General features: G+C 46.1%; 1 protein-coding gene across 1 annotated transcript in view; it reads right to left on the minus strand.

Moving 5' to 3' along the window:
- LOC308676564 (cyclin-dependent kinase 12-like) overlaps positions 1-15,910 on the minus strand; it is a 175,625-nt gene that overhangs the window by 27,701 nt on the left and 132,014 nt on the right. Inside the window, exons 7-10 of the mRNA XM_081342441.1 lie at positions 10,295-10,351; positions 3,057-3,158; positions 2,463-2,540; positions 731-847 (exon numbers count right to left, since the gene is read on the minus strand). Of these exons, the coding sequence (XP_081198567.1) occupies positions 731-847; positions 2,463-2,540; positions 3,057-3,158; positions 10,295-10,351 (354 nt within the window). The remainder of the gene's footprint in view (positions 1-730; positions 848-2,462; positions 2,541-3,056; positions 3,159-10,294; positions 10,352-15,910) is intronic.

The raw sequence follows: 15,910 nt of genomic DNA on the forward strand, positions 1-15,910 counted from the left end.
AGATGTCTCCATTCACTTCCAGTAGATATAGAAGTCACCTAAATCAGGGGTCCCCAATCCCCGGTCCGTGGTATACCAGCAACCGGTCTGCAGAAACAAGCAAAGCCCCATCCGTGGGATGCAGGCAGCACACAAAACCACACACTCTACGGTCCGCGGAAAAACCTTTCTCCACAGAACCGGTCCCTGGTGCCCAAATGGTTGGGGACCTCTGACCTAAATTCTGTGGCTTTATGCCCATTAATGTTTTACGAACCATAGAAGTTCACAGGTATTGAAGTTCATAGCCCAGTAAAATTAACAACACACATTGAGCCAATAAAGTTATCTAAAACTGCAATAAGCATACATAAAACATTGTAGCTGCCAACAATTTCACCCTTCTCTTTCCCATCCTCAAAAGTTGGTTTAGTGGTTAAGACACCAGGCTAGAAACCAGGAGACTGTGAGTTCTAGTCCCACCTTGGGCATGAAAACTGGCTGGGTGACTTTGGGCCTGTCATTCTTTCTCAGTCCAACCTATCTCACAGAGTTGTTGTGGGGCAAACAGGATGAGGAAGGAATATTAGATAAGTCTGCCACTTTATTTATAAAAATTAAACTAACATTAAATTTATTATTTAAAAAAGGTTGCTCCCCAAAAGTCTATCTTAACCTGTTTCCTGAAAAGGAGGATCCCAAGCTGCACACCATGCTATGCTCTCACCTAAAGAGCACTACACAAACTTACAAGGAAAACTCCTCCCGTAGACGCCTACGATATTGCTTCTTTGGTTTCATGGTGTTGAAGTAGGGGAGTTTGATGACATCTGGCCATACAGCTGGACAGGGGCTCCCACAAAGACGGCTGAAAGAAAATGTAAGCATTGTTTTGAATCTCTCAATAAACATAATACTTGAATTAAAGTCACTCAGTTCTTTATTTTCAAATTATCCACCCAACTCTAACACCAAATAGTGCAGTAATCACATATATCATCATGCATGCATCATTTTCCCTGACTGCTTGATATCTTGCAATGTGGAGAGAAGATGGATAACTTTATAAGAAAGTTCAGTGTAGTGTTTAAGGTGCTGGCCTACAAACTAGACACTGTAAATCCTAGGCCTCCCTTAGGCATGAAAGCCAGCTGGGTGACTTTAGGCCTGTCACTCTCTCTCAGCCCAAACCACCTCACAAAGGTTGTTGTGGTGGGGAAACTAGGAGGCAGGAGTATTAAGCATGTTCGCTGCCTTGAGTTGACCAAAATATTTTTTAAAAGGCAGGGTAAAGTAATAATAATAGACTAAAGCATGAACAGAAAAAAGCAATTTTCATAAACTTTATGAAGATTAGGCACAAAATTAACTATATACAATCACTCAGGATTTTCCTATTTGAAGAACTATCATGATTGATTTAACTTTTAACCAGGATTTTTTTCACATTAAAGGTAAGAGATAAATTTAGCTACTAAATATTAAAGAGGAAATACACAAAGAGTATACATAAATGATTTTCAGTTTTGTCTAGTTAAACTCCAATTTTATTTTAAATATCCCAAAGGTTTTATAAATAGCTATTGGCCTTGTCTTTACAATTGAAGTAGAAAGGGCATCAGGGAAAAAATGAAATATAATTTGAGCAGTAGGAGTGAAATTTCCATTAATGATCTCTAAATACAGAAGATATATAAGTACTGTGACCTTAAGTATTTAAAAGAAGAGCCTATTTTTCTGTGGTATTCAGAGCATGCAGAAATGTCCCCCCATTCATATATAACAGAATTGAACTTTCCTTGTACAAACTGAAAATCACGACAAGCACAGAGATGATTAAGATTAGCTAAAGACACTTGGATATGAATAATAAAAATGTGTCAAAGCAATGGTTTTCAGATTTTAGAAAGATCCCCAACAATTACGTTACTTGAGAAGAGAATGACGTTCCAGGAAAGATTTTGCAGTTGATGAAACTGGAAACACTATTTTCTGAGCATTTTTTTTGACTATTTTTTGTGACAAGCTAAATAAGCTGCATAGCCATTCTTTTCTGATCCTGCCTCTTTCCCAACTTTGTATGGGATTTAAAGGGAGCCTAAATGCCAGCTTCTAGTCCTCTAACAGTACCATTAGAACCACAGTTCAAAATTATAGCTAGGAATAAGCTGCACATATAGAATTCTGGGTTCCTGTCTGCTGAAGAGTGGATTGACAGGCTGGAGACAGAGACTCAGAAGATAAGAAACAGTTACATAAGTTCAAGAAACACAAGAAAGGCATTTGTCTCCTAATAAGAAAACATCTATATACATTTTTAACATGAGCAACCAGTTGGTACATATTGTTCATAGGTCTGATCTGGACCTAATGTAATTGCTGGCAATTCCAGCAACTATTACAACTGCTGGCACTGCCAAGGCAAAATACACACACTATTTTCTATGCCCAATGTCCTTTCCACCACTCACAGAATGCTTTACCTGATTAATTCAAGCTGAGACAACTCAAGATTAGCTTGAAAAACAGGTTTCTTTGTGAACAGTTCCCCAAGGATGCAGCTAGGAAGAAAACAGAACAAACTAAAACACCAATAGCAGAAATTGGGGGTTGGGGGGGAGGGGTGGGGTGGCAAGCTTCTCTTGGCTGCCTAGGGATCTTATCAGATAACCAGCAAATTCCCAATGAAACATGCATGCAAAGGAGTTCATAATGCTATCTCCATTTACAGAGCAGCATTTTCCCATTGCCTTGTGGAATGCCTTGTCTTCATCATTTCTGAAGAAAATTATTGCCATGAACAGTAGTAATATTTCAGTTCACATTTATAAAAAAGAACAGTAGAGTATCTTAAATATAAAAACCTGAAGGTTCTTTTTTAAGAAATGAGCTCTTGCATGTGCTTGTGGCTACTGTCCCAAAGAAACAGTAAAAAATTATATCATACTTATTTAAGGTGGATCAAAAGTATATGCCATTTCAACCAAACTATGCTTACAGTTTGAGGTATGAGTGACTGCAGATAGGAGCCACATGCTAACATCAGAGATGAAAACATGAAAGAGTCAATGGCTTACCCACAGCTCCAGACATCTATAGCTGGTGTGTAACGCTCCTCACCTAGCAGCAACTCAGGTGGTCGATACCATAATGTAATGACTTTATTGGTATATGGACGGCTAAGTAAAAAACCAATTATATAAAACAACACTTTAGGCTCAATTCTGTAAGAATCAAAGAAACAGATGGTGCAATCAACAGAGTACAGGTGAAACTCGAAAAATTAGAATATCGTGCAAAAGTTCATTTATTTCAGTAATGCAACTTAAAAGGGGAAACTAATATATGAGATAGACTCATTACATGCAAAGCAAGGTAGTTCAAGCCGTGATTTGTCATAATTGTGATGATTATGGCGTACAGCTCATGAAAACCCCAAATCCACAATCTCAGAAAATTAGAATATTGTGAAAAGGTGTAATATTCTAGGCTCAAAGTGTCCCACTCTAATCAGCTAATTAAGCCATAACACCTGCAAAGGGTTCCTGAGCCTTTAAATGGTCTCTCAGTCTGGTTCAGTAGGAATCACAATCATGGGGAAGACTGCTGACCTGACAGTTGTGCAGAAAACCATCATTGACACCCTCCATAAGGAGGGAAAGCCTCAAAAGGTAATTGCAAAAGAAGTTGGATGTTCCCAAAGTGCTGTATCAAAGCACATTAATAGAAAGTTATGTGGAAGGGAAAAGTGTGGAAGAAAAAGGTGCACAAGCAGCAGGGATGACCGCAGCCTGGAGAGGATTGTCAGGAAAAGGCCATTCAAAAGTGTTGGGGACTTTCACAAGGAGTGGACTGAGGCTGGAGTCAGTGCATCAAGAGCCACCACACACAGACGGATCCTGGACATGGGCTCCAAATGTCGTATTCCTCTTGTCAAGCCGTTCCTGAACAACAAACAACGTCAAAAGCGTCTCACCTGGGCTAAAGAAAAACAGACCGGGTCTGTTGCTCAGTGGTCCAAAGTCCTCTTTTCTGATGAGAGCAACTTTTGCATCTCATTTGGAAACCAAGGACCCAGAGTCTGGAGGAAGAATGGAGAGGCACACACTGCAAGATGGTTGAAGTCCAGTGTGAAGTTTCCACAGTCTGTGTTGATTTGGGGAGCCATGTCATCTTCTGGTGTTGATCCACTGTGCTTCATTAAGTCCAGGGTCAACACAGCCGTCTACCAGGAGATTTTGGAGCACTTCATGCTTCCTTCCGCAGACGAGCTTTATGGGGATGCTGACTTCATTTTCCAACAGGACTTGGCACCTGCCCACACTGCCAAAAGCACCAAAACATGGTTCAATGACCGTGAGATTACAGTGCTTGATTGGCCAGCAAACTCGCCTGACCTGAACCCCATAGAGAATCTATGGAGCATTGCCAAGAGAAAGATGAGAGACATGAGACCAAACAATGCAGAAGAGCTGAAGGCCGCTATTGAAGCATCCTGGTCTTCCATAACACCTCAGCAGTTCCACAGGCTGTGTTGTGATTCAGGGTCAGCCTGTGGGTTCGGCAGTTGGGTCGGACGACTGAGAGGAGGAGGAGGGGGGGTGTTGAAGAGCTTGCTGAGGGGATTGGACAGCTTGATGAGAGCCCCCAGCCAGGCCCATCTCATCTGGTCACGACGCAGACCCAGCTGTGTGAGCCTGACAGCGTGGATGAAGATGACCCACAGCTGGCCCTGTTCAAGGACGCCCGACGCAGGGTCAGTCAATCAGGAGTAAACAGAGGAAGGCAATGGGGCACCTTGAAAGGAGGCAGAGAGAGGCCACGCCCTGAACTGTATTTAAGGGGAATGTGTGGGAGGGCTGGTTTGCTGAAGGCAACCGCTTGGATAGTTCCTATTTCTTAGCTCCTGTTTCATGGTTGGTGTCTTGTCTTGCTCTGTTTTATGTGAATAAATTTGGCAGGCTTTATTACAGCCTCTTGCCGTTTGTAAAGGGGATGTCCCTGCTTTTGCTGCAGGGCCGGTAGCAGGCTGGTACAGAACAGTTTGCCTTCAGCCTCCCACCCCTTACTATTCTTATGGAGCAGCTACGTGCTGAGAATGCCCAGCTCACCCAGCAACTCACTTTGCTGGCAGCTCAGGTGGCTCAACTGCAAGCTCAGGTTCATGCTGCTCCCCCACCATCACCCCCACCCAGGAGAAAATGCCAAGTTGCGATGCCGGATAAATTTACAGGCAATCCAGAACTGTTTCCTGCTTTCCTGGGACAATTCCAGCTCTTTATCAGCGTGAGAGCAGCTGATTTCCCCACTGACCGGGATAAGGTGGGGTTTGTGTTAAGCCTTCTTTCGGGTGATGCAGCTCGTAGGGGCACGCGTCTGCTGGTTCAACCTAGCCCATTGTTGGACAACTTTGTGGGGTTTTGTGATCATATGCGTCTGATGTATGAGGACCCTATTAAGACGCAGACTGCTACTCGACGCCTGAAAGCTCTGAGGCAGGGTCAACGCCCCCTACAGGGCTATGTGAGCGATTTTCGGCTGCTTAGCCAGGATTCCGCCTGGAATGAGGCTGCGCTTGTGGATGCCTTCCAGGATGGATTGTCGGAGATGTTGGATGAGCTGGCCCGTGTGGATATTCCCTCAGACCTGAATGGGCTGATCCATCTCTGCCTGCGGATCGATGCTCGGTTGCAGCAGCGAAGGAGTCGCCGTGCCACCCCACAGACCCCTGCAGCCCCTGTTGTGCGTGAGCCCCCAGTTCAAAGGGAGGAGCCAATGGAGCTGGGTGCCGCCAGGTCTCGTCTATCGGTGACTGAAATGAACAGACGACGATTGGGGGGGTTGTGTTTTTACTGTGGGGACCCTGGGCATTTGGCTGCTTTTTGCCCAAAGAAGCGACAGCGGGCATCAGTGACCGAGTCTGCCCCGAGAAAGTCCCCTACTTTTCTGTCGGGAAACGCCCTGAGCCCGATCTAGACGGTGTGATAGATTGGGCGTCCCACAACAACACTGAACGACGTCTTTCCGATGCTGCCTGTGGACCTCCACGGCATCTGATATTGGAGGTACGTCTGATCCTTCCTGGCAAGCCAGAGGGGATTCCAGTCCATGCCTTAATTGATTCTGGGGCCACCACAAATTTTATGGACTCAGCATTTGTGGCCAAATGGGCTGTTCCCCAGTGCCCGGTGGATCCGCCCATGTTAGTGGAGAGTATCGATGGTCGAGTGCTCCTGTCTGGGCCAATTACGGCCGCCACGCAACCATTATGTATGGCCATCAGTTCCCATGTGGAGGCCATCCAGTTCTATATCACCTCAGATCTGCACTTCCCCGTGGTCTTGGGACTGGCGTGACTCCGGACGCATGACCCACAGATCTATTGGTCACAGAACTTGGTCACCTTTCCAAGCTTGCAGTGCGTGGACCACTCCCGCCATATCTGTGCCGGCCAGGTGGAGGGTTCCCCAGGGGTTTCCTTGCCTCCCGAACTGTCCGACTTTGCTGATGTGTTCAGCGAGACAGAGGCGGATCAGTTACCCCCGCACAGGCCCTATGACTGCCCCATTGATTTAGTCCCTGATGCGCCACTCCCAGTGGGGCGTTTGTACTCCATGTCGGACCCCGAGTTGGCTGCATTGAGGGACTTTCTGGAGAAGAATTTGGCTCGTGGTTTCATCCGGCCCTCGTCCTCGCCAGTGTCTGCACCCGTGCTCTTCGTCAAAAAGAAGTCGGGCGAATTGCGGCTTTGCTGCGATTATAGGAAACTCAACACCATCACGGTGCGCAATCGTTACCCGCTGCCCCTCATCCCCGAACTCTTGGACCGACTCCGGGAGGCTAAGATCTTCACGAAACTGGACCTGCGTGGAGCTTACAACCTCGTCAGGGTTCGGCCGGGTGATGAGTGGAAGACGGCGTTTGGTACTCGCTATGGACATTTTGAGTACACGGTGATGCTGTTTGGCCTGACCAACGCCCCCGCTGTGTTTCAGCATTTCATGAACGACATTTTCCGGGATTTGTTGGATCAGTTTGTCGTGATCTACTTGGATGACATCCTGATCTACTCCCCGTCGCGTGAGGTGCACCATCAGCATCTCCATCAGGTCCTGCAGCGACTCCGAGAACATCGGCTGTTTGCCAAGTTGGAGAAGTGCCAGTTCTACCGGGTGACCATCGATTTCCTGGGTCACCGCATTTCTCCTGAGGGCATCGCCATGGAACCAAGTAAGGTTAAGTCTTTGCAGAGTTGGCAACCCCCGCGTCGCGTGAAAGATGTTCAGCGACTTCTTGGGTTCGCCCACTATTACCAAACTTTCATCCCTGGGTTTGCTGCCTTGACAGCCCCCCTCACCCGGCTCCTGCAGAAGAAGACTCGGTTCCAGTGGAACGCTCCAGAACAACGGGCTTTCCAGACTTTGAAGGAAGCCTTCATGAAGGAGCCCATCTTGAAGCATCCTGACCCGCAACGGCCGTTTGTTGTGGAGGCGGACGCCTCCGATATTGCCATTGGGCCGGTGTTACTCCAGGCAACGACGCCCAGCGGTACCCTCTTCCCTTGCGCGTACCATTCACGAAAACTGAACCCTTCGGAGCGCAATTATACAATCTGAGAGAAGGAGCTGCTGGCCATCAAAGGTGTTTCGGCTGCACGGCCTCCCTGATAGAGTCGTCTCTGATAGGGGGGCCCAGTTTACAGGCCGCTTCTGGCAGGAGTTGATGCATGCGTTGGATATCAAGATTATAGAAATCAAATAAAATTAAACTAACTAAGATTTGCCTCTCGTCCGCGCATCATCCTCAAACTGACGGGGGAACCGAGAAGGTCATCGGTATCCTGGAACAATATCTGCGCTGCTACGTTAATCTGCAGCAAAACAATTGGGTGGACTATCTGGCCATAGCTGAGTTTGCATTTAACAATTCGCAGCACACCTCCACACAGATGACACCCTTCTTGGCCAATGTGGGATATCACCCCCGGTTTTTCCCCCTTTCTCCCGTGGACTCACTGGAGCCGGCAGCGAACAACTTCATGGCAGAGTTACAGGCGATCCATCGATTGGTGCGACGTCAGTTAGAGAAGGCCAAGGCCGATTACAAAAGGTTTGCTGATCGGTCAAGACGGGATACGCCTCCACTATCGGTGGGAGATCGGGTCTGGTTGTCCACCAGGAACCTACCGTCAACACGGCCAGTTAGAAAGTTAGATCACCGATATTTAGGACCGTTCCCAGTCGAGGCTGTCATCAATCCGATCGCCTATCGCTTAACTCTGCCACGTTCCCTGTGCGTGCACCCAGTTTTTCATCAGTCTCTGTTGGTCCCCGAGCAACCGGCCTGTCCACTCCGCTGAGCGGAACCTCCCCCATCAGGACCTCGTGATGGAGGCAGCACCCCCGAGTATGAGGTCGCCAGCATCAGGGATTCCCGTTGGCTGAAAGGTCGTTTCCAGTACCTGATTGAATGGAAGGGTTACGGACCAGAGGACTTCACTTGGGAAGACGCGACCGCCGTTCATGCCCCTGCGTTGGTGACCGCTTTTCATGAACAATTTCCGTCTTGACCGCATCCGGATCGGCAGACCCGGGGGAAGGGCCCTGCGGTCAGCCTGTGGGTTCGGCAGTTGGGTCGGACGACTCAGAGGAGGAGGAGGGGGGTGTTGAAGAGCTTGCTGAGGGGATTGGACAGCTTGATGAGAGCCCCCAGCCAGGCCCCTCTCATCTGGTCACGACGCAGACCCAGCTGTGTGAGCCTGACAGCGTGGATGAAGATGACCCACAGCTGGCCCTGTTCAAGGACGCCCGACGCAGGAGGCAGTCAATCAGGAGTAAACAGAGGAAGGCAATGGGGCACCTCGGAAGGAGGCAGAGAGAGGCCACGCCCTGAACTGTATTTAAGGGGAATGTGTGGGAGGGCTGGTTTGCTGAAGGCAACCGCTTGGATAGTTCCTGTTTCTTAGCTCCTGTTTCATGGTTGGTGTCTTGTCTTGCTCTGTTTTATGTGAATAAATTTGGCAGGCTTTATTCCAGCCTCTTGCCGTTTGTAAAGGGGTTGTCCCTGCTTTTGCTGCAGGGCCGGTAGCAGGCTGGTACAGAACAGGCTGATAGCTTCCATGCCACGCTGCATTGAGGCAGTAATTGCTGCAAAAGGGGCCCAAACCAAGTACTGAGTACATACGCATGCTTATACTTTTCAGAGGTCCGATATTGTTCTATTTACACTCCTTGTTTTATTGATTGCATGTAATATTCTAATTTTCTGAGATTGTGGATTTGGGGTTTTCATGAGCTGTACGCCATAATCATCACAATTATGACAAATCACGGCTTGAAATATCTTGCTTTGTATGTAATGAGTCTATCTCATATATTAGTTTCCACTTTTAAGTTGCATTACTGAAATAAATGAACTTTTGCACGATATTCTAATTTTTCGAGTTTCACCTGTATCAGGAGATCAAGGAGGATACCTTCATTGGCAGAGAAAGATAGGTCAATGCTTTATCTTTGGTTTTAGTTTTAAACAAAATTAGGAAAATCATTGCTTTTATGGTCAGGGATCTAAAGCTTAGAATAATTTGCCTAATGGCTTCAAATCAATTTCAACACTGAGGTGTGTTATAAGTAAGCTATAAATTTAGTTATAAGTCCGAAACAGAAACAAAATTACCAGGCAATAAACAGGTAACGACAGTGCAATCAGCTCACTCATTAACACCAGACTCAAAAAGAGAGACAACAAAGAGAATTCCTATACGCTTGTATGCAAGTGTGAAATGGGACAATTAACTACAGGTACATGGCTATGCCCACTTCACCCCCTACCGCAGCCAACCCATTGGGGGCATTTATCGTTGATGGCGTCCAATGGGAAGGCAGAGCAGGGATGCACCGTTACTTGTCCTGTGCTGTGGATTGGCCAGGGACAAGTATCCTTCAGCAAATTGCCCAGGAGGAGGGTGCGTTGGAGGAGTGCCGGCGGACCATTTGCAGGCAAGATGGGTCAGCTGTGGTGGGGGGCCCGCGGTGAAGTGGGCACAGCTATGTGGCCATGGTTAATTATCCTAGACCCTGCAAGTGAATTCAATAAGGTTTGTACAAAAGTCCATCCTGGTGTATTATGCATAAAATATCTAAAGCAGACATGTCAAACTTGCGACGTCACATGACGTCATGCAACGTATCGGGACAGTTTTGCCATTGCTGGCAATGGGGTGGGCATGGCTTCCAGATGACGTGTCCGGCCCGTGGGCAGGCAGTTTGACACCTCTGATCTAAAGTCATGTCTACAGGCGTCTTAAACATCTTACCTTTCTTCTGAACTGTAAAGTCGGGCAAGACCAAAATCTGCCAGCTTGATCTGCCCACTGCAAAAAGATAATAATGGACATTTAATAATAAGGTTTTACACAAAAGGGCAACAATACATGAACAAAAATTATTGAATTGGCAGCAGACAATCACTCCTATAAGTCACTTTCAAAACAGAGAGATCTCTTACAGAAGTGGTCTATACAAAATTATCGTACAAATTTTTAGATATAATTCTATTTTCCAACTAAAAATCTATCTTTTATATAAATCTTGGGGGCAGGAAGAATGCATGGAAATGCTATTTCAAGTCATGTACCAGTTCCTTGACTTTTTTCTCTTGCCAGTGTAATAGTGGGGGAAATATGCAGCAGGAACAAAATTACAAATGGTGAAGGAAGGCAATTGAGAAATAGCCTTCTATTTCTCTCTGCCCATTCTCTGAACTGTTTTCATAATGAGAACTACTATTTTAGTCTTTCCTACAATGTATTTTACTTTGTAAACATGAGGTTGGGAATCCAAAATGTAACTGTCTCACCCCATGGGAATGGCCCGCCCCACCCGTGTCAGCAGCGGGGGCATACTACGGATGATTGTAAGTCAACCAGAGTTACCTTGAGGTAAGACAGGCGGCCTATAATATTTATAAATAAATAAATATAAATAAATAATAAAATCCCATCAGCCAAGGAATTTCAGCTGGCAGAATCCAGAAAAATCTTCTCTGCCATGGCTCCTGCCCTCTGGAACATCCTACCCCCTGAGGTGAGACTGGTTCCCACCCTCTAGACTTTTCGTAAAAGCCTTAAGACCTGGCTCTGCCAGATGGTTTGGAAACTCAGTGCGGAAGCTTCATGCTGGAGGTGGTGACCTAATTAATATCTAATCCCACCTCCCTCCCCTATGTATCCAGCTCCCTCATTTGCCATCTTGCGTTAATGATTTTTGTGTTAATTTACTTGGACTTCATTAAGGCATTTGATAAAGTAGTCCACAACCTACTACATGATAACATAGAAAAATGTGGGTTAGACAGCATCACCACCAGATGGATTCGTAGCTGGCTGCCCGGCCGTACTCAGCATGTGGTCCTCAATGAAACCGCATCAACATGGAGGGAAGTGTGTAGTGGGGTGCCCCAGGGCTCTGTTCTGGGCCCAGTGCGCTTCAACATCTTCATCAATGGTTTGGATGAGGGGATAGATGGGGAACTCATCAAATTTGCAGATGACACCAAGCTGGCAGGAATAGCCAACACTACAGAAGACAGGCTTAAGTTACAGAAGGATCTTGACAGACTTGAACATTGGGCGCTATCTAACAAAATGGAATTCAATGGTGAAAAAAGTAAGGTTCTACATTTAGGCAAGAAAAACCAAATACAGAGGTACAGTATAGTGGGTACCTTGCTCAGTAGTAGTAACTGTGAGAGGGATCTCAGAGTCCTAGTGGACAATCACTTAAATATGAGCCAGCAGTGTGCTGCAGCTGCCAAATAAGCCAACACAGTGCTAGGCTGCATTAACAGAGGGATAGAATCAAGATCAAATGAAGTGTTAATACCACTTTATAATGCCTTGGTAAGGCCACACTTGGAATACTGCATCCAGTTTTGGTCCTCACAATGTAAAAAAGATGTTGAGACTCTAGAAAGAGTACAGAAAAGAGCAACAAAGATGATTAGGGGACTGGAGGCTAAAACATATAAGGAATGGTTGCTGGAATTGGGTATGCCTAGTTTAATGAAAAGAAGGACTAGGGGTGACATGACAGCAGTGTTCCAATATCTCAGGGGTTGAGAAGAGGGAGTCAAGCTATTCTCCAAAGCACCTGAGGGCAGGACAAGAAGCAATGGATGGAAACTAATCAAAGAGAGATGCAACCTAGAACTAAGGAGAAATTTCCTGACAGTTACAACAATTAATCAGTGGAACAACCTGCCTCCAGAAGTTTTGAATGCTCCAACACTGGAAGTTTTTAAGAAGAGACTGAACAACCATTTGTCTGAAATGGTATAGGGTTTCCTGCCTGAGCAGGGGGTTGGACTAGAAGACCTCCAAGGTCCCTTCCAACTCTATTATTATTATTGGTATTGTTATTTGCTGTGTTATTTTATAATTCATGATTTTAATGTTTTTTAATGTTTTTATGTTGTAAGGCACCCAGAATTGTTGGACACGACATGAACAGCAAATAAATTTCAAATAAAAATTAAATTAAATTAAATTAAATTAAATTAAAAATAATAAACAATAAAATAATATTCCAAGAAGTTCTCCAGCTGAGATCAGATTAAAATATGGCGTTTAGTTCAGCTGTTCAGCAGCACATATGATCAGCTGTTTGGCAGCAACAGCACTGTGAACCTGAAGGCACAGGTATCAGAGGGCACCCGGAACCAGAGCTGGGACCTGAACCAGAGCTGTGGCTTGACTGCAGGGGTAGGACCAAAGGTAGTGATGGCATTGGCGGCAGCGACAAGGGTCAGGCTGTGGAGATGGAGCTGAAGCTGGTACTGGAGCTGGCCAAGGTTGGATCTGCAGCTTGCTCCAGAAGCGTGGAGTGAAGCCCCACAGTTGAGACTGAGGACAAATGTTGCTGAAGGTGATGGCAGTAGCATTTGATGCTGGGACGTGGAGTGGAGCCCCGCAGGTGAGACTGAGGGTGGTGGCGATGAGAGGCTAACAGCAGAGACTGGGCGGTGCCATGAGGACTGAGGCTGAGCAGCAATGCTGCAACAGGGCCTGAAGTCAGCGGCCAGTGAGTTGAAAATGTTTGAGCTGGTGACTTATGACCAGGGCCTCTGCGGAAGAAGTGGTGGTGGTCAAGGGCTGGCAGTCCAAGATTGGGACCCAGAGCAGATGTTACAAGACCACGGCTGGAGCTTTGTGGCCCCTAGGAAATATTTTGGAACACCTAAAACCAAAGCCGAAGCGGGTGACTTGAAGCCATGGCCAACACCCAGCGGCCCTCATAAGGAGAATAGGAAAGAACGTGAGGACAGTGTAGCCCCCCAAGCGGAATGGGACAACTTGCCGTGGCCAGCTTGGTGCAACCAGCACATTGTCAAGGTTCTGACTGATGAACCCAGCCAAGTAAACACCTTCGAGGCTTTTTGAATTCTTAATGTAAAACTTTATTGAGTACATCAGTAGACCCTGGAAGGCTTTTCTGGGACACTCACGCGCTCAAGCATTACAAATCCTCAGTCGAATAGTATAAATAGTAGAGCCTCAAAAGGTAAAAGTGGGCTTCGGGGTGGGATCTCGCATCTGGTTTCGCCCCGCTGGGGGACCCTGGAAAGGGTCGAAAGTCACCCCGTAGAGGCAGCAAGCGAGGAGGGGAAGCTCGTTGATCGTGTGTGTGTGTGTGTGTGTGTGTGTGTGTGTGTGGCAGCCCCCCCCGTTTGATCCGAGGAAGTCCTCCAAACTGGCGGGGGAAAGACTGGCTGTATTCATGCAGCCAGCCCTAAGTTGTGCACTACTGAAGTCAATAAGCACCACCAAGCAACTTTACAGCAACGTGGATGAAACTGGGTGAGACCTGATCCTTTCTTTATGATTTTGAGACCTCTTCCTGAAAAGTTGCCCAAAGCACTCCCCACAATGAAAGAGGGAAAGGGAATTTCCGCCCCACTCCCTCAGAAAACAAAAGCAGTGAATTAATACTTGGGGATACTGGCGAACCTATAAGACCTATCTGGAAATAAAATATACTTACAGCTTGAAAATTTGGAGACTAAAAGTGTTTTTAAGACATTTTTATTTTTTGTAAAGAAAAAGACTTGAAAAGTTTAACAATATGTTCTGGATCTAAAAACTGGGAAGTGGCGTTGATGACATCTAGTGGTGGATTACAGCACTACAACTTTGTTGTTGTTAGCTGCTAAGTCGTGTCCGACCCATCGCGACCCTATGGTCAACGTTCCTCCAGGCCTTCCTGTCCTCTACAATCTTCTGGAGTCCATTTAAGCTCACGCCTACTGCTTCAGTGACTCCATCCAGCCACCTCATTCTCTGTCGTCCCATTCTTCTATTGCCCTCAATCTTTCCCAGCATTAGGCACTTCTCCAGTGAGTCCTTCCTTCTCATTAGGTGGCCAAAGTATTTGAGTTTTAGCTTCAGGATCTGGCCTTCTAAAGAGCAGTCAGGGTTGATCTCCTCTAGGACTGACCGGTTTGATCACCTTGCAGTCCAAGGGACTCGCAGGAGTCTTCTCCAGCACCATAGTTCAAAGGCCTCAATTCTTTGGCACTCAGCCTTTCTTATGGTCCAGCTTTCACAGCCATACATTGCAACTGGGAAGACCATAGCCTTGACTATACGTACTTTTGTTGACAGGGTGATGTCTCTGCTTTTTAGTTTGCTGTCTAGATTTGTCATGGCTTTCCTCCCAAGGAGCAAGCGTCTTTTAATTTCTTGGCTACAGTCCCCATCTGCAGTGACCTTGGAGCCCAGGAAAATAAAATCTGTCACTACCTCCATTTCTTCACCATCTATTTGCCAGGAATTGAGAGGGCCGGATGCCATGATCTTGGTTTTCTTAATGTTAAGTTTCAACCCAACTTTTGCACTCTCCTTCTTCACCCGCAACAAGAGGCTCTTTAGTTCTTCTTTGCTTTCTGCCATTAGAGTAGTATCATCTGCATATCTTAGGTTGTTGATATTTCTTCCGGCAATCTTAATTCCAACTTTTGATTCATCTAGCCCTGCCTTTCTCATGATGTGCTCTGCATATAAGTTAAATAGGCAGGGCGACAGTATACAGCCTTGCCGGACTCCTTTCCCAATTCTGAACCAATCAGTGGTTCCGTGTCCAGTTCTCACTGTTGCTTCTTGGCCCACATATAGGTTTCTCAAGAGACAAATAAGATGGTCTGGTATGCCCATCTCTTTAAGATCTTGCCAGAGTTTGTTATGATCCACACAATCAAAGGCTTTAGCATAGTCAATGAAGCAGAAGTAGATGTTTTTCTGGAACTCTCTAGCTTTCTCCATGATCCAGCGTATGTTGGCAATTTGATCTCTAGTTCCTCTGCCTCTTCAAAATCCTTCCTGTACTGCTGGTAGTTCTCGATCCAAAATACTGCTGGAGTCTAGCTTGTAGGATTTTAAGCATAACTTTACTGGCATGTGAAATGAGTGCAATGGTGCGATAGTTTGAACATTCTTTGGCACTGCCTTTCTTTGGAATTGGAATGTAAACTGATCTTTTCCAATCCTGTGGCCACTGTTGAGTTTTCCAAATTTGCTGGCAAATTGAGTCTAGCACTTTTACTGCATCATCTTTTAAGATTTTGAATAGCTCAGCTGGAATACTGTCACCTCCACTAGCTTTGTTGTTGCTCAGCCTTTCTAAGGCCCACTTCACTTCACATTCTAGGATGTCTGGCTCGAGGTCAGTGACCATCTCATCATGGTTATCAGGGATGTTAAGCTTGTTCTTGTATAGTTCTTCTGTGTAATTTTGCCACCTCTTCTTAATCTCTTCTGCCTCTGTTAGGTCCCTGCCATTTTGGTCCTTTATCATGCCCATTTTTGCATGAAACGTTCCCTTCATCTCTCCAATTTTCTTGAAGAGATCTCTGGTCCTCCCTATTCTATTGTTTTCTT

The sequence above is a fragment of the Vipera berus genome, assembly GCF_964194415.1.
Source record: "Vipera berus genome assembly, chromosome: W".
Taxonomy (NCBI): domain Eukaryota; kingdom Metazoa; phylum Chordata; class Lepidosauria; order Squamata; family Viperidae; genus Vipera; species Vipera berus.